This window comes from Diabrotica undecimpunctata, chromosome 6 (assembly GCF_040954645.1).
Source record: "Diabrotica undecimpunctata isolate CICGRU chromosome 6, icDiaUnde3, whole genome shotgun sequence".
In the NCBI taxonomy this organism is placed as follows: Eukaryota; Metazoa; Arthropoda; class Insecta; order Coleoptera; family Chrysomelidae; genus Diabrotica; species Diabrotica undecimpunctata.
Window position 1 is genome coordinate 145,666,408 of NC_092808.1, and position 19,555 is coordinate 145,685,962.

The window sequence follows — 19,555 nt, forward strand, 5'->3', positions numbered from 1 at the left end:
CTATATTCCTTATGAAACTATTTTTTTAATTTATTATTATTTTTGTATTTTGATAACGATTTCCGAAGTGGAAAATGAAACGTAAATAAACTTATTTTAAACTTTAATTGTGGCTTATTTCCATTAAAATAGTAGTTCCTATTTATATAACCATACGTCCTCATTAAAAACTTATTAGCTGCTAAATTTAGTTAAGTTTGTTAAAATATAACTTAAGCCTGACTTTCTCTTTCTAGAATTATCTTCTTTTTCTTTTAACTTAACGTTCTTTGCTAACCTAAAAAATCTTCAATTGAACTGTCAAACATTTCAATATAAAAAAAAATAGAAAAAAAAAGATTAGAAGAATAAAACCATTTTATATTGTAATTGTAATTTTAAAACGTGAAATTTTTATAATTAAATATGAGTAATAAAGAAATAGTGCAAAAAGAAAAAACTGTACAAGCGATAATCGTGGCAGATACTTTTACAGATGAATTTATACCTATATCTAAATCAATCCCCCATGTAAGTTGGTTTCAGTAAGTAATTTCAATATGTTGGTTTTGTATAATATGTAAATTGAGAATATACTATGTAACAAAACTATAAAACACTGCACAATATTTTAAATAATTCTGACTTTCAGTGAAGATGATGCAATTAGAATCTTTATAAATTATTTCAAAAATAATCTTTATTTGTCTCTACAGCAAATATAAAGCCCTCTAACATATGTATAAAAAAATGTAAGCCTTAGGTTTTACTTAAACTCAACAAATGAAATTGTTGTAGTAGAAGTACCAAATAAATTGCTACATTATCAACATACTAGGAAAAAGTTAAGAAATTCCAATCGAGCAGAAAATATACTCAATAAAATATTTTCATACGTAACATGACAATATTATTTACTTTAATGGAATTTAACTACAATTTAATATACTTACAAATAAAAGACATTATACATAATTTATGAACTAAATATAATTTTAAAATCTATTTCAGGCACTTCTACCAGTTTTAAACAAACCCTTAATTGACTACACTCTGGAGTTTTTATCCTTAGGTGGAATTGAAGAAGTGTTCTTATTTTGTTGCAGTCATTCCGATGAAATTAAAAGACATATTAAGTAAGAATAATTGTTTAAACATTTTACATCATATAATTTAAGATTTAAATTTAAAAAGCTAAATTCTAATCATTATCATCAACATTCTTTGCTGTTATCACTATGAAGGGTCAGCTTCCCCTACTTCATTTTTCTAGAAGTTACTATCTTGGGTCATAACAATATCAATCCCTTTTATCACCTTTCCATGCCTAAGCGTCCCTCCCCAGGTCTTTGGCTTTTCTCTCCTACTACACTAGGAAACTTGCAAACCAGCAATCCTTCGTATTGGTGCCACCCCTACATTTCCCCTGATATACTCATTCTTAATTTTATCCTTTTTTTGTCACTCCACTCATCCATTTAAGCATTATTATTTTCTGTACATGCATTGTCGCTCTGCTTTCTTTTTAACTACTCAACATTCAGTTCCGTACATCACAGCTGGTCTTATGACAGTTTTATAGAATTTTCTTTTCAGTTTCATTGAAATCTTTCTGTCATACAACACACTACTAGCTTTCTTCCACTTCATCCATCCAATCCTAATTCTCCTACATGTATCTCCATCTATTTCCCCATTACTCAGTTATACTGATCCTAAGTACCTAAAACTGTTAGTTTTCACAACCATTTCACTTTCCAAAGTTATTATTTTGTTTGTATTAACTCCATCTTTAAATGATGGAAATACTCCGTTTTGGCCCTACTATGTTTTAAACCTATTTCCTTAAGAACTTGTCTCCACTATTCTAGTTTTTGTTCTAAAATCCTGTTTTAGTATTTCCTACCATCACTACATCATCAGCATACATTCAGCACCAGGGAATGTTAACTTGTAGTTTTCCTTTTATCGAATCCAACACTAATGAGAATGAATAACTTTAACATGAAATTTATTAGTCCCTCCCATATCTCTTGTAACACTAGTTGTTACTTTTACACTTTTCACACTCACCAGTAGCTCTTCTCACATTGAACACCCACCACAGAATCTCTTTGGGAACTCTATCATAAGCTTTCTCAAGATCAATGAATAATCAATGAATTTTGAAGTGATTGAGTAACTTCCTGTTGATTTACCAAAGGGTAAATTCTAATCAATTACCTCAAATGTTGTGTTCAATGAGGTATTACTCCTATTCCCATTACCATATTCACATAATGCACCATACATTTTGAATACAGAATTAGTGGGTGATGCTTACATCTAATCTATAATGGTGTATTCTATTCATGGTTTACAGACTGTGATCAGCAGTTTATGTTTCTTCCCGACATTTTATTTTCAACTCCCTCAGAAATTATTAAATGTGCTGTAGGCAAGGGTGGATCATATTAGTAAACCCACTTTCACATTGCTTTTGTTAGTGCTTACTGCAGTTCTAGACGAAATCTTTTAAATCAACTTTATTGTAACTGTTTGTATAACTGTTAATAATTTTGGTATGTGGTTTATAAATTTTAGCAAATGCATCAAAAATGGAGATGGTTGGACTCTTACTATGAAGGTTAATATTTTAGTCTCTGAATCATGTCAATCATTTGGTGATTGTCTTAGGGATTTGGACGCTAAGGGCTTAATACGAGGGGATTTTGTTTTACTAGAACCTGGTACCATGTCTAATGTGCAGCTATTACCTCTTTTGGAGAAGCATAGGTAATTAAAACTTTTTTACATAATTTATTTGCTCAACTGCTCTATTTTCCCATTTATTTATATTTATTCTGTAAAAATCAGTTATATATATATATATATATATATATATATATATATATATATATATATATATAAACTAAGGTACACTCGAAGAGTGGTGGGTTTTTCGGTCAAAGTGGAACATCCACTTTGACCGAAAAACCCACCACTCTTCGAGTGTACCTTAGTTTATATTGGATTGACGGTCGTACTCCTTTTCTCGATATATATATATATATATATATATATATATATATATATATATATATATATATATATATTATATTATACATAGTACATGCAGGGTTAGAAGTCCAAGAACTTGAAAAACAATACTTTTGCAACATAGCAAATGCTCAACATTTTATATTATCTATTACAGCTTATACACTGATAACATTGGGGATAGAAAATTTTGAGTAATGTCTAAACACAGAATACCCACATACACTATATAGGAATGGTATTTTTCTAACTTCGTAGTTCACAAAAACTACACATGTTAAAAATTTTATATCTGTCATCGACAGAATATAATTTCAGTTAAATAATAATCTATTTAATTATAATGTTATCCAGGTGTATCTCTCCACTGCAGAAAACAAGTATTACAATGACTTTTCTTTCTATACTCATTTAAAACATAATAGTACCTCCACAAGAAAAAGTTAATATGCTGTAGTCAGCTGTATACCATATATCACAAAACAATTAGTAAAACATCCTTTATAAAAGGTATATTTATTTAAAAAACTCTTTCAGACTAAATCACAGAATGTTTTCGGAATAAATATTCCATCTTCATTGCTGCTACAAAGGTATGCATGTATAAATCGACTAAATACAGGTGTGAAAACCTTTTAAATGTTATTAAATTGATATTAAAATACATGATTGCTGCTAATTTTATAGTAAGTTTAAAATTTAAGCAAGTTCTGCTTAAAGAAGCCATAATTTACTATCAATTTAATAACATTTAACAGGTTTTCACCCATGTATTTAGTGGCTTTAAACATAATAGTATCTCTCTCATAGTAAAACCTCTCTATGTATATTCTTGCTATGCATTTGCATTTTTACCACTTCACGAATTATTCAAGAAAAGAAGGAATTAGGATATATTTTTTTCCAAACAATATGGAATGTTCACATTATTTGTAGTTTTTTAGCACTACAGAATGGAATAAAAGACCAGATCTAATGCATATTTGTTTTTTTTTAACTTATTCTTTTGTATATCATTTATTTTAGCGAAATAGTTAAAGCAGACAAATACACAGCCATGACTGTAATTTTACAAGAAGCTGGAGTTGGTCATATTGGAAGACATTCGTTAGAAGATATTTTATTAGCCACGGATAGCCACAATAGAGTACTTTTTTATAAGAGACACAGCAAATTAGGAGAGCGGAAATTGAACTTTCCTGTGGTAAGTAACCTGTTTCCATTTGTTCATAATTCTTTTTGTTCGTTTCGAAGAATATAAGCGCTTCCAAAAAAGTTTCATAAACAATTGTTAAAATTATAATCCAGACATAATTATCGACAGTGAAATCTAACAACCAAGGGACCAAACAAATCGTGATTTTTTCAGGAATTTGTACAGGCTATTATGTAAAAATGACCCGCTCCTCTGGTTCCAATAACATGGCTCCCAAGCCACCATTTTGCTGGTTTCTAGAGGCGGACAGTAGAATTTTTTCATTGCCGATGACTAAGGTTCTTTTTCTGACATCTACAATAAACTCATGTTCGGACATGACGTCGATGTCCAGGATGAACTCATCTACGATGTCAGCTATTAGCACACATCTTTTTTACACATCTCTTCCCATAAACAGTTATGTTTTTGCCTGTTACTGTCTCTAGTATGGGAGGTTTCGATATTATCCTTATAAATGAGTGGCCGAGAAAACATTTACTCATCATTGACCTAGTTGCCACAGTATCGACGCTAAAACTGCATCTGTCGCCATTGAGAAGTCCACCGGCAACTAAACTATCGCTACTTTGTCTTATTGTGGATATTGAGTATCTGGGAGCTTGGGACAGGGCAACCAACATACGCCCATTGACATTGGCTTTTTTGTCAACACGAAATTCCAGGAAAATATCGCGAATAAACCATTGATAGAATACCAGGTAGAATTTTTGAGATATTACAGGACTGTAATTACAGTCATATAACAATATATTGTTCAGGTTTAATATTGTTGGATTTAGTTTGTTTTTATCTTAGTGCGGGATATATTTTTTGTTATAATTCCTTGTATATTGAACAGTCCTTGTAGTTGGCTGGAAGATTGCCTTCGCAGAATATGCATTTCACATTTAGGTTAGGTTGTTAGGTTTTTTTCTTATTCATTGCTGTGTCGCGTGGTCTCCAGTAGTCCACAAGTCCTCTTGACGTTAGCGATTAATACGGCAGTATTCTCCAGTTCCCTACTATTATTACCATGTTCCAATGTAGTATTATGGTGCAAAGTGAACTAAAAAATTTATAAATTTTCTTTCTAAATTTGTTCTTATTTTCCAGGAAATGTTTTTGGAAAACCCGACAATATATCTACTACACAATTTGAGGGACACTCGAATTTCTATCTGTTCTCCTTCGGTTCTACCCTTATTTTCCGATAATTTCGATTTCCAGACTAAAGATGATCTAGTACGAGGCCTTCTGATGAACGAGGAGATTTTAGAAGGAACAGTTTATACTCATGTCTTGAAGGGTAACCAATTTGGTGGAGCTGTCACCTCATGGAGAATGTACCAAGCACTCAGGTAATTTCGTCTTAAAAAAAACCTTTGTAAAACTGATACTGATAACTCTTTAACCATATTTTACCGTCTTTTGTTATTTTAGCCAGCAGCTTCTGAGGAAGTGGATACATCCACTGAATCTACCTCGAAAAAAGTAAGCTCAATGTTTTATTACGTTTTAAAATATATAATTCAATCCATTTCTAGTAATATTCTTAATAGTATCGACTAATAATGACAATAAGAGAAGAGTTTTCATAATTTTATTTCATTTAGAACTATTAAATTTTTTTATTCGTATAACACTTTTATTATTATATAGTTTTTATACTGTACTATTTCCACGTTGTTCTCTTTTCTTCTAGCATTATCGTGCTTGATGCTGGTGATCGCTAGAATTATTGTGTATTGAAATTGTCTTGACATGCATTGAGATCGTCGTTATATATCGTGATGTAATGTTAGGCCAGATACTTTTGCTATATTTTTAAAGCCAAATTTTTTTGATTACTTTCATGTTTTGCCTTGTTTTTTTTTAACTCTTTCTATATATGTACTCCTTCTCTATGCCCACTCTTCTTTCTCCACAGATATTACTGAATTATTTTTAAATATTCTGACGACAATTTTATATTTTATAGCAACAAAATGCTGAAAAACGACGTTATCATCGGACCTGGCACTAATATTCCAGAATCTTCTCGAGCCAATAGAACAATTTTGGGACCAAACGTAGTCGTGGGCACTAACGTAACATTGAACGAATGTTACGTGTTTTCTGATACCAAAATAGAGAACGGCGCTGTTATATCTCATAGTGTAATAGGTCCAAGTTGTACAATTAAAGCCAATTCAGTAGTGAAAAATGGAAGTATAATAGGCGAAGGCACCGTTATAGAAAAAGGAAGTTGTATTGATGATTGTCTTGTCCAAGCTGAGCAACCTGAAGATGGTAAGCTACAGTTCATATGTTTTGTCTCATTCGAGCTAATAATTAGTTTAACTAGACTATTTGTTGTATGTTTATCGGTTTAGTCAAAAAACTCGGAGCTATTAATAAAACAAACTTTTAAGGCAAATTTAAACCTCAATAATTGTCTCCTTATTTGGTCCAAATCTATTTCCCAGTAGTATTCTTTTGAGGTCTGCTAAAAACCAGTAGCTGCATGTCAAATCTGAAGAATATGGTGAATGTAGAAAAATTGCGAGTACAATTATCCAAATTGATAAGTAGTAAGACTAATAAGTCAAATAATGTTTTCCAGCAACTATACTTATCTCTTTATACTTACCACAGAGGTTAGACCTTTATTTCTTATGATCAATGTGAGCTGTACAAAAAATTACGGCATGAACTGACTTGTACTCTTAAGACTGTGTGGAGAAGCGAATGACAGATCTGATGGTGAGCAATCCTCGGAACCAACAAAAACTGACTTATACTACTACTTATCAACTTAGATATATACTTGGTCATCTTTGTAATCAATGTCTGATATAGCTGTTCTTCGCAATTTCTTCCTTAAAATGCCATATAATATTCGCAATTGATGGTTCGTTCTTTTTCGAGGTAACTGGTGAACAAAATATTTTCCTTATTCCAAAATACATAAGCTTACCTGCTGATGCATGCGTCTTTAGTTGCTTTGAACTATTTTTACCAGCTGCTGTTCACTCAACTAACAACCAATTTGACTTCGAAATGAAATAGTGTCGACACAAGTCCTCCTGTTTATTTCTCTGAAACAATTGTAAGCAAGCAAATTGTCCACGGGTTAGTTTTTGATTGACCTAAAATCGCAGTATTCAGATTGAGCACAGCTTTGAAAACTGTCGGATTTTGTCGACCAGAGTGTTCACCATCATTTGAGACTATATGACTGTGTTTAAAGTCAGTATATTATTTCTCAACTGTTCTTTCTGTCAAAGCAAATATTAAATAACACTCATTGAACCTGTTGAAGAGTAGTTTTCTCCTTAGAAATCAATGCTTTAGTAATACACAAAATTTTGACTTTTACATTATTTTAAAAATAGTCCCTAAACGTACTGTAATTTTTTTGCTAACATGTGACATTTGAAGGTTTGAAAGGTGGAAATGAAATAGATTTTTTGCCAATTCATCACTTTTGTTCAAAGTTCATAATTATTCTCGTTTTTCGTGAGGACATGTGCACAATATTAGTAAATGGAGTACAAATGGCAAAAAAATGCATGTATCAATAAAGTAAAGTTAGAATTTCTATAATTTAAACTTTTAAACTATATTTCATAGAAATAGAACACTGAATAATGATGGTATTATTCTAAAAAACACTATACTTAAAAGAAAAAGCAGCAGAGGAAGCAAAATGTTAACTTTATAGAAATTAAAAAGTCTTGATTGGGCATTTCAACTTTTGTTTGGAAAGTAATAACAATATGACAGCCGTGACGTCACATTCCGGCTGTCCATTAAGAAATTATGTTACCACAATTTGACAGTTGACTTGCTTGGCCTGGATCTTGTTGGCAAATAGCCATGTTTTAGTTGAAAATGATGCTTACACATATACACATGCAGACCCTTTTAATAAATATTAGATAATTTATTGTTGATGTGGAATGTTGGAGTTAATAATATATTTAACGCTTTTAATGCCGTATTTGTATTTCGTTTTAGACGAAGAATTTGTTAAATTGGGCAGCAAAGCTTATGAATTAAAAATATCGGATGACGATGACGACGATCAGCTTCCTTCTGATATATACATGAAGACACATAGGTTGCGTATCTGGGAAGAAGAAAATTATGATGACTCAGACGAAGATGGTTTTAGCGAGAGTGAAGAAGAACTATCGTATACTCAGTCACCGATTCCAGATGACACAAAACGTAAGTTTTTCTGTATTTATTATTTGATTATAGTGTATATAAGACATAATGTTTTTTTAGCATGTATTTTTTAGGTTTTAGTAGTTTTATCACAAATTTTTATAAATTTTGGCATTTCGAAAAATTGAATTATCGAATGTCTATTTGAATGAATTTAGCAGTATTTTTATTTTTTAAGTACCTTATGGGATTGTGAGTTGAGTAATTAAACTGTTAAGTAATTTAACTAAAAACAGTTATACAGGAATACAAAAAGTTACTTAGCAATAGCCACTCGACCTGTTGTTATGTCTGGGTTTCTATCCTTTAAGTGAACTTGCCCAATAATTCATCTATCGTTTATTTCACTCAACTCACTGAAGTGTCGTTACAATTTGACGTAAATTCTATCAATTGAAGAAGATGTTTTTAGGTAAACAAGTGAGATAAATATAGACTCAGTTCATGACGGAAACAGAAATATACATGCTCAAAAATTTAATTCAGGAGATTTCAGAACCCACACATTCGACACCAAAGAAGAATTCATTCGACTCTGAGCTACCTAGACCGCTATGTTCTTTAGACAGTTTATATATTTACGTCCTAAAGGAATTATATACGAAGACTCTATATCTGGAGCTGTCTGTGACTTTGGCAATATTTGACCTATTAACTCCAAATTAAATAGAGTTCTTCCTTCGTCCAAGGAAACTTATGTACCAAGTTTGAAGACCAACGCCGGACTTTATGTCCGCCCCAAGTATTGACTCAAAAGCTATTCCGAGAGGAACGGACTGGATCAATTAAGAAGAAACTGGTAACAATCGATGGTAAAGAGAGATCTCGACAGAATACCATAACACCAACACAACAAAGAATCTCTAAAAAACCTAGGAAGTCTAACGAGCAGATTAGGTCATATAGCAATGTTACAAAAGCATTCAAGGTAGCGGTGGCACACCGAATAAGCAGACCTGATCGACAAAAAATTGGAACAATCAGTGAATGAGGCTTCTATAGGAAGTCAAAATCAACTTGAGCAGTTCCATAAAATAAAGTTTATCGTAGGGACCCTGTGGTTGGACTGTGCTGACGAATATACCAAGAAATGGACTGCTAATGTTATGAGGGCTATTGAGGGTCTATGGTAGAGTAGAGAGCCGTCTTGACTGTAATTGATTACAATAACATGCCTAAGCGTCCCATAGTCCTCACCCGTGTCCCCGAGAGAGTGGCTGATAGGGCAATTATCAGAACCCGCATAATGAAACAGAACCAACTTTAAGACAGAAGACAGATTATTGAAAAAACTCAAGATCAGGGGAGATGAACAAATTCTAGTCGAGGGCTGCTCATTCCAAGACATATCCATCATCATCATCATCATAGCCTTGCAATTCCATGGGATTATGGCTCACACCTGGGCGTATAATAATCCTTTTTTTAGAGGTGGATTATTCCCTTTCGTTCATTATAATTTAGTGTATTTTCGCGGTTGTGGTGATTTGCTTTCATTTTTTTCGGTGCCTTCATTGAGCTTTCCAATATATAACCTTTATGGTTCTTACGTTGTTTTCCACGTCATCTATCCATCTTTTTCTCGGTCTTCCTCTTCTTCTAGTGGTTCCAATCAGAATCAACATAGTGAGACAGCTCAGGCTGATGCTCATTGTTCAGAACATCGTTTCTCTACATTCTTCTTCTTCTTCCTCTTTATAAGCAATTCTGCTTGTTCATTGACAGATTAATATCTCTATGGAAAGTTGTCACTCCATGTTTTGCGGTTTCCATCTCTACTCTCATCTCTGCAGTTTCCATTAGCCTTTGCGTCATTATTGGTCTTACACTGGCTTTATAAATTCTTGACTTTATCTCAGTGTTAATGTGTCTGTTTCGCCATATAGTGTTATTAAGTCATCATGCCAGACTATTTGCTTTTTGTACTTGATTTCTCACTTCTTTGTCCAGGTTTGTTTTTTTTTTCTACATAAAGGGGTTATATAAAATTATATTCATAACATGTCCAATAGCTTTCAGTAAGTATTTGCAGTTCACCAATCGAAGGGACTTCTTGCTTCATATATATATATATATATATATATATATATATATATATATATATATATATATATATATATATATATATATATATATATATATATGTACAGGGTGGCGCACCGAAAACGAAAGAGATGCATTTACTGGCAGATGATTCCTTTAAAAAAAAAACGCTTGGACCCGTCGATTTTGTTATCGAGGGGGAAACAAAATTGGCATAAAATCACATTAACATTTGCAGCCCCCTAAGCGGGGGTGGCACCATCCCTAAAATCTTAAATGGAAAGGGGGGTCGAATGATCCATCATTTAAAAGGTCTTTCAACTCCCTTTACAATGATGTAAAATTCATGTACTTCAATTCAGTAGTTTTGGAGATTTATTGATTTAAAGTTTAAATACATCATCGTAAGAGGAGATCAATACATAGCAGCAAAGTTGTTAAAAAATAAAGAATGAACTGACCTGTCAGCCGAGTAAATGTTGAAAATGACCACCATTACTTTCCATGCAATAATAAAGATTTTGCTGAAAACGTTGCCGGACATTTTGCAATATTTGAGGAGTAATTTGATGGCACTCATTCACAATTCTTTGTCGTAAATCTTCTAAGGATGTTGGCTAAGTAGCATAGATTTTGCTTTTTAAGTAACCCCACAAAAAGAAATCCAAAGGTGATAAATCTGGCGATCTTGGGGGCCATTCAACGGCACCTCTTCTACCAATCTATTGACCTGGAAAGGTCTGATCTAAATAATGCCGAACTCTTAATGCGTAATGTGGTGGGGCACCATCCTGTTGGAACATCAACATATTCTCAACGTATCGACCATCATTCTGATTTTTAATTATATCTGTTAGCGCAGGATCTATGGCATTTTGCAGTAATTCCAAATACATTTCACCAGTCAAATTTCCAGGTAAGAAAAAAGGACCAACCAAATGATCGCCAAAAATGCCAGCCCAAACATTTAATTTTTGTGGCTGCTGTGTGTGTACCTCATGGTAAATTCTGGGATTAGAGTCCGACCAATATCGACAACTATGACGATTTACTTCGCCATTTAAAAAAAAGGAACATTCGTCGGAAAAGCAAATGTTAAATAAAAATTGTTCATCGTTTGTAATTCGTTCACTCATAACTTCACAAAATTTTAATCGCTTATCAAAATCGTCTTCATTAAGTTCTTGTACAAGGTGAATTTTATACGGATAAAAATTATGGGCCTTTAGAATCCGTTGGATAGTACGTCGACTAACACCACACGAAGTTTGCAATTTGCGGGTACTTAATGTAGGATCTACAATAACTTGCCCTAAAACCGCCACTTCTGTTGCTTCTTTCCTTATAGGATTTTCAATATTACGTTTTTTATTGGCGACTGATCCAGTTTCCCGAAATTTAGCTACAAGTTCTAGAACATATTTTCGGTGCACATTATTGTTCTCATGTCGCTCATTAAAAATTTGTGCTGTTCTATTAGCGCACTGATTATTTCCGAAAAATATTTCAATAATTTCAACCCTTTCTGCCGTGGAATATACCATGGTTAATTTATGTATAAAGCAATAAATGATATTTTAACAACAAAGATTGGTCAAATCAATCGCAAACTAATGTACTATTTCCTATTTAAAATAAGTACGTGGCATTCTCTACTTATCTTTCTTCAAGAAACAACTTTTTTTGTCACAAAGGACACTTCAATTGCTATTTTTATTATTAATAAACCATGGGCGTAGTAAATAAAAGCATTTACTTATCAAGAAAATGCTTTTACTCAAATTTCTTCTGAAAGAAGTACAAACTAATTTGATGTACCTATTAAAGTCTACTTTAAACTTTAAATCAATAAATCTCCAAAACTACTGAATTGAATACATGAATTTTACATCATTATAAAGGGAGTTGAAAGACCTTTCAAATAATGGATCATTCGACCCCCCTTTTCATTTAAGATTTTAGGGATGATGCCACCCCCGCTTAAGGGGCTGCAAATGTTAAAGTGATTTTATGCCAATTTTGTGTCCCCCTCGAAAACAAAATCGACGGGTCCGAGCGTTTTTTCAAAAAAGGAATCATCTGCCAGTAAATGCCTCTGTTTCGTTTTCGGTGCGCCACACTGTATATATATATATATATATATATATATATATATATATATATATATATATATATATATATATATGTAATGGTCCTGTTCTAGTAAACGATTGTTGAAGGCTCAGTCAGACCAGCTTGTATTGTATTAATTTAGGATTAAAATCAAAAACACACTGCAACACAGGGACAACTAACACAGTAAAGGAGTTTCGGTGTACTACATCCAACTACTTTTAAATTAATATTAACATTTTAATTTTGGGTAGGGGTAGGTGGACATTTTAGAATTATTTTTTTTGCTGACAATTTTTCAACTCCAGAATATGTGTTAACTGTCAATTTTTTAATATATAAAATATATAAATTCCCCGATTGTCCATTGACAAAGTGTTAAAGTTAATATTTAAATTTTGGAACTTCTTTTAACCTGGGTAATCAAAGTGTACTACATTCTACCAAAAAACTTGATATAAGGAAGGAAGGTGAACAAACATTAGTTAGAAGAGAGGGGGGCCTTGAATGGACTGCTAGACTAGGTAGCAGCAGTAATAAAATTATAAAAACAAATTAGCAAAGTAGGAGTATTGCTTGCTTGCTAGATTGATGGTTACTAACATAAACTAACTGCATGACAATAATCACAATAGTTTTATCTATATCGTAATATTATTAATATTTGTTTTTAGTATTCTTTACTGAAGTAATTGATAGTCTTACCAGAGGTTTCGACGACAATCTATTATGCGATAATCTTATTCTGGAAATTAACTCTTCCCGATACGCCTATAACGTTACTGTGAAAGAGGTGAATATCATTTTCCTTTTTATTTAGCTTGTATTAAGACATTCACACAATCTTAACTTTTATGCATTACTGCTTATATAATATAATAGTATTAACGATAGCATTACACATTAGTATCGAGATCACACTTATTGCCTGTTCTCACACCTATTCTCATATTGCCTATTATGCTCGTATCAGTTTATTTTATATTTTATTCATGGTTCAAGAAACGTCTATCTTAGAATTGCAGAGAGTTTGGTGGGTCACGATTTGGTGGGCAAAGATAGCTAAGAAGATTACTAGATGATAAAATGCGGATGCCAAGGACCAAAAGGAAAGAACTGAAAAAATGATGAGTAATTTTGGGTGTGGGGTCATTGGAAAAATAATGAGTCCATTTTATTAATATATGTGAGATAGTTTATTGGAAGAAGTTGTCAAGTTTTTCAAACTATTTTTTACAAAGAGAGAAGACCATATTTTCTAAAATATTATTTTACGAATGAATTAAATATTATTTTACGATTGATTGTAATGCGAAGTCAAATTTATAGTTGTTTGGAAGTTTCAATTTCCAATCCGGAAACCGTTTTCAAAGAATTTTTAAAATAAATATTATTAATGAACTTAAACTGTAAATGGTTATAATTAGCGATGAGTATTAATACTAATTTGACAGTTGACTCACTTGGCCTCGATCTTGCAGACATTAGCTATGTTTGAGTGAAACTTTGAGAGATGTACTTTCGGGTTGATATCAAAATCCGATCTTTCTTTGCTTATGTGGTTAATTATAAATAACGTGTCTCTGATCTTCCATTAACTCGTTAATTTTATTATATTCTTATTGCTGAATTCTCTCTTTTTGATTTTCCTCTTTTTGTTTCCCGTTTCTTTCATGATTTGTCAAACTCTCTGAACTCTCCGAAGAATGGAGAACGAGCGAACTAATTCTACTATTCAAAAAAGGAGGAAACTACAGAGGTATAAACTTGTTAAATACTACGCTAAAACTTACAACTAAAATTTTACAAGTGCTAATAAATCAGAGGATAAGTTTAGCAGATGAACAACAGAGTTTTCGTAGTAGAAGATCGTGTAGAGATGCAATATTCGTCATAAAGCGAATTACTGAGAAATCACTAGACTATAATAAATCAGCATTTCCGTGTCTGATTGACCTAAAGAAAGAGTTTGACAGAAAGATGTAATCAATCTTCTGTATAATAGAGAAGTTTCCCTAAATATTATAAAAACTATCGAAAACATCTACCAATACAACAAAATGGAAGTCAGAATAGATGGACAACTTACAGAACCTATAGAAATGGGAACGGAATAAAACAAGGGGATTCATTAAGCCCCATGCTCTTCAATTTGATCATGGATGAAATCATCAAAAGCATTAACAAAGAAAGAGGATACAGAATGGGAAACAAATCTGTAACGCAGACGACGCAATATTGATAGCCCAAGATCCAGATAGTCTGCAAAGACTGGTCCACAGATTTAACATAAGAGCAAAAGAATTTAATATGACAATCTCATCTCAGAAAACTAAAACAATAGTAGTCAGCAAAAAACCAACCAGATGTAAAATAGAAATTGATGGTGTCAGTATTGAACAAGTAATGGAAAGAATATACCTGCGAATTACACTGTCCAGCTATGGAAACCTGAACAAAGAAGTGAGAGATCAAGTACAAAAAGCAAATAGACTGGCAGGATGCCTTAATAACACTATATGGCGAAACAGACACATTAACACTAAGATAAAGTCAAGAATTTATAAAGCCAGTGTAAGACCAATAATGACATATGCCTCAGAAACAAGATCCGACGCAGCCACAACGCAAAGGCTACGGGAAACGGCAGAGATGAGAGCACTGAGAAGAATTACAGGAAATACGCTAAGAGATCGAAAGAGAAGTGAAAACATTAGAAGAAAATGTAACGTACAAAGTATAAATGAATGGACTTAAAATAGAAAAAAAAAGAATGGAATAACCACATAAGCAGAATGGAGGAGACCCGTGTCATCAAAATAGCAAGAGATAAGTCACCAATCGGCAGAAGAACTATCGGACGACCGCGGAAAACATGGAGTGACAACCTTCCATAGAGGTATTCATCCGCCAATGAACAAGCAGTTGGCAGTCTTGTCTGTGTCGTTGGGTTTCTTTTCGGAAATAATAGATAGAGTGTTTGTTGTTTTTAATACTGTTGTGGTGTATTTATTTCCTTTCCTTTTTAATTTTTCTGATACATGTGGTATACACCTTTTAAAATAAAAAAAAAAATGTTCTAGGACCCTTAGCAGCCAATATAGCCTTTTTTAAATCACTGTTACGTTAATTACCAACACTAAATTCTAAAATTAACCAATCTTTTATAAGAAAAGTCAAGTTTTTAACAACTCTTAGCAAACAAAATTACTAAAAATTGTTTAAACAAGAGTGTTGTAAACAAAGAGTACTTTGCGTTCTGAATGGAGTAAAAGGAGTTAGGGTAACCGACTAAAGTGCCAGCCGAGCTCTTCAAAAAGTCCAACACAGTTTCAAAACACAGCGCTCGGAAAAATATTACATATCTCGGGTTATACTGGACCAATTTCAGGAACATCCAATTATAATAAAGTATCGTCGCGCATCTTTTAGGAGGACTTATCTTAAGATAGCTTTACATCTAGGCCATGCAAGTATCATGCTATGCAAGTCCGTCTTGCATGGCATATGTCTTGTCTAGCCTGATCTGTTTACATCAGAACTATTTTTGTGCAATTTTGAGATACCACTTTCACTGTTGCCAACAGAAGAAATAAATGAAAACATTAACTTTAGATATTTCACTCGGAAATTTCAGTCCAGCCTTAAATATACTCAAATATAAATCACAAATTATTATATCCAATAAATGACATTTACACTTACACAATAGGATTAAATTTTATTCTGAACGATAAATTTTGTCGTTTATCTGTCTTGCATAGCTCTTGAATAGCATGAAATTGCATAATGTAAAGTCGACTTTAGTGGTTGTGAACTTATTGTTTAAGTAAATCGTGGCAATGAAACATTGGCTAGCGTAAATCTGTCAGTAGTATGTAATAATAACTAACATTAGGTAGTAACTAACATTTCGCAGACCGCTGCCTGAATGAATGCCACAGCTTCCAATCGTTTCACCGGTGGTAGAAGTCCAATGACCAAAAATATGTCGTTTCGCATACATCACGATAATTGGCGTTTTTTTTGTACTCTACACGGTCTACATCACTATTTCGAGCAGCAGTAAATAAGCAATAGACAAATATCGTGCAATTAGTTATCGACTTTCAAGGAGGAATGACACTTAGAGAGAAAAATATATTGCGCCTACTGCGTGTAACTGATATTCTAAATAATAGGGGCGATTTTCAAGTAAACGAAATTGTAGATTTTTGTGTGATTATCAAATGTTCAACTGCTGTACATGGTAGATTTGTAATTGCTTCTTCTTCTTCTTTGTATGTCATGATTTCATGCAATTTCTCCAGTATTTAATGTTACACACCTATGACAGTTTTTTTTCGTCTGATCCAGCGTTTTCCTTCTATTTTGCCCTTAAATGATTAACCGCAATAAGCAATATTTAGGCCTCCTCAATATATGACCCAAGTATTGGATCTTTTTGATTTTAATAGTATTGCTCAGTTCTCGCTTGATTTGTATAGATTCTAACACAAGTCTTTTCATACATTTTCATTGTATTCATTGTTTCGTGCGTTCAAGAGAGTCTAAAGATCTAGAATCTCTATTACGAATTACGTAAAGGCTGTCCATGTAGCCAAACATTGAAATACTAAGAAAGCAATATCTATTTCAATCCAGCTGGTTTATAGCTTCGATTTCCTTTACTATTTTTCTCCATTTCTTTCTGTTCCTTGTTTTGTTTTCCAGTCCGGTACCCGTAATAACCCAATGTCCTTTTTTACATCTTCCAATGATTTCTGTTTTGCCATTCCACTTCTTCGTTTTTTGCACTCACCTCCCAGTAGTATTTCTTTACGTGATTTTTACTAGTTTTTGGAATGCCTCCATTTTTACAAATATTTCTAGTGAGACAAACGCCTTGTTGTAGTCTGTAAAATATAGATGTTATGTTCTGTTGTATTCTCAATAGAGTTCTTGAGTGTTTCAATCTGATACATCGTATTGTAATCTTTCCGGAAACTTGCTTGCTCTGGTGACTGGTATATTTCGAATTTATTGATTATTTATGAACAATGAATGAGGTCGGTAAATAAGTAGGGAAATTCATCCTTATAATCAAATTATCACTGACTTGCTCAATTTATGCCAAAAGTATGCAACTTACATTACATTCATTAACAAGATCATGTTGACGCTAAGTTAGAATTTTTCCCCATATAAAGAAGTATGTTTTTATCTAGCCTGACTATGGAAGTTTTCGTATAAAATGTTTAGATGTTATTATATTAGAACCGTCGGTGCTGTCAGATGTATATAAACATAGTTAAAAGTTAACATATGTAGCCCTTAGTAGATAAAATTGTTTTTAATTTATTAATTTATCAAAATAGACATTAAGAGTACTTTTAAAATTTTAATTTTGTATACATTTTAGGTAAACTTCAACGTTGTAAAAGCTATTTTATGTATTTCCTTAAGGGAGCCTATTGGTGTTCAGTATTACTCTCACTTGGCACGTTTGTTGTCATACTTTGCTCCTGTCCTGAAGAATTACATCCGTAACGAAAACGCCATGGTGGATTGCTTGCAAGCAGTACAGGTAACTAACTGATTTGTATTATTTCTTCTTTACATTTTGCAGCATTTTTTATTTGTTTTACGTTAAAAAAAGTGTTTTTAATCATAAAACGATCAGTTCCTCTCTTTATCAGCGCTTGGAACATAATCTAAATGGATTTTAGTTTTTAGGTTAGGTTAGGTTATGTTTAATGTCAGTCCGATTTTATTCATATGTCACTTGAGGTGACGGTGTCTTGTTAGGAGACCTATGATAATTTGTAGATTGTTTCTATTCATATCTAGTAGATCTTTGGGTCTCTTCTTCGAAGGTTCATGTATAAAGCCTTCGAATGTTTGACCCACTTTTTCGTACGAGTTGTTACATTTCATCCGTTCCACCCAGTCAGATATCGTTCTTTTGACTGTGCTTCTTGCTATGCCAATGAAAAATTCTGGACCGATGAATGTTTCATTTGCCTCTTCCCTCGCAAGTAGGTTTGCCTTTTCATTCCCTTTAATATCAGTACGTCCAGTTCCACACTAACTAGTAGTTAATTGGATTCGATTCCAGTGCGTTTAATGTCGCCTGATTATCCGGTATATTTTTTATACCCTACAGCTCCTGTTTATTATCTCTATAGCATAAATTTCTGCTAGAAGATTTTGGAATGATTACCTAGGCTTTACTAATGCGTTTCCCTCCGTATACTCCAGCTCCGATTTCTTCATCGTTTTTAGTGATGTCTTTATGCCAACATAGATCTGCCATTATGAGGTTTATTTTAGTTTTTATTTTAGTTAATCGAAAACACTAAGTGGCTTAAATATTTCAGAATAAAAGTTAACATAATTACGCAAAAAAGTGTAGGAATCAAGAATATAGCCAAACATTTTTAATGAATAATTTCTTCTTTTTTTTTGTAGGAAGTAGCCGAGTCGAACGAAAACATTAAAGAAAAGTGGGTGATTGCAATATTACAGCACATGTACGATAAAGATTATATAAGCGAAGAAGTTATACTGGATTGGTTTAACAAATTAGAAAACAATAGCACCTTCAGCAAGCAAGTTAAACCATTTGCTGATTGGCTCAAAGAAGCGGAAGAAGCATCCAGTGACGATGACGATGAGGATGAAAGCGATTAAATTGTTTTTAGTTTATATTAATTACGTAATAAAAATGACTATATTTTGAGATGTTTTATTTTTGCATTATTATTACACATAACATATTCCAAGAATAAAGTATTGAAACAAACGATCATCAAAGTAACTCCTACGTCGTGTTTGCTGCACATCTGTGATAATTTCAGAGTTGTTATAATTTAAAAAAATTACAGTGGTCATAATACATAATTGAGTTTATTTAATTAAAAACATGAAAAATGCATTAAATCACAATAAAATTTTAATATTTTATAGTTAGATGTTTTTCTGCTCAATGTT

General features: G+C 32.6%; 1 protein-coding gene across 2 annotated transcripts; it reads left to right on the forward strand.

Annotated features, from left to right (window-relative positions):
* Nucleotides 1-276: 276 nt before the first annotated feature.
* Nucleotides 277-19,304, forward strand: LOC140444041 (translation initiation factor eIF2B subunit epsilon-like). 2 transcript variants are annotated; one of them, XM_072535637.1, is made up of 11 exons: nt 277-510; nt 991-1,115; nt 2,563-2,754; nt 4,045-4,222; nt 5,330-5,574; nt 5,657-5,707; nt 6,195-6,505; nt 8,216-8,428; nt 13,258-13,376; nt 17,985-18,149; nt 19,034-19,304. In XM_072535637.1, the coding sequence occupies exons 1-11, from the start codon at nt 406-408 to the stop codon at nt 19,253-19,255; spliced, it is 1,926 nt and encodes a 641-aa protein (XP_072391738.1). In that variant the 5' UTR covers nt 277-405; the 3' UTR covers nt 19,256-19,304. The 2 variants fall into 2 exon arrangements, with proteins under 2 accessions (XP_072391738.1, XP_072391739.1); XM_072535638.1 differs by lacking the exon at nt 13,258-13,376 and having other exon boundaries at nt 19,034-19,160.
* The last annotated feature ends 251 nt before the right edge of the window (nt 19,305-19,555 follow it).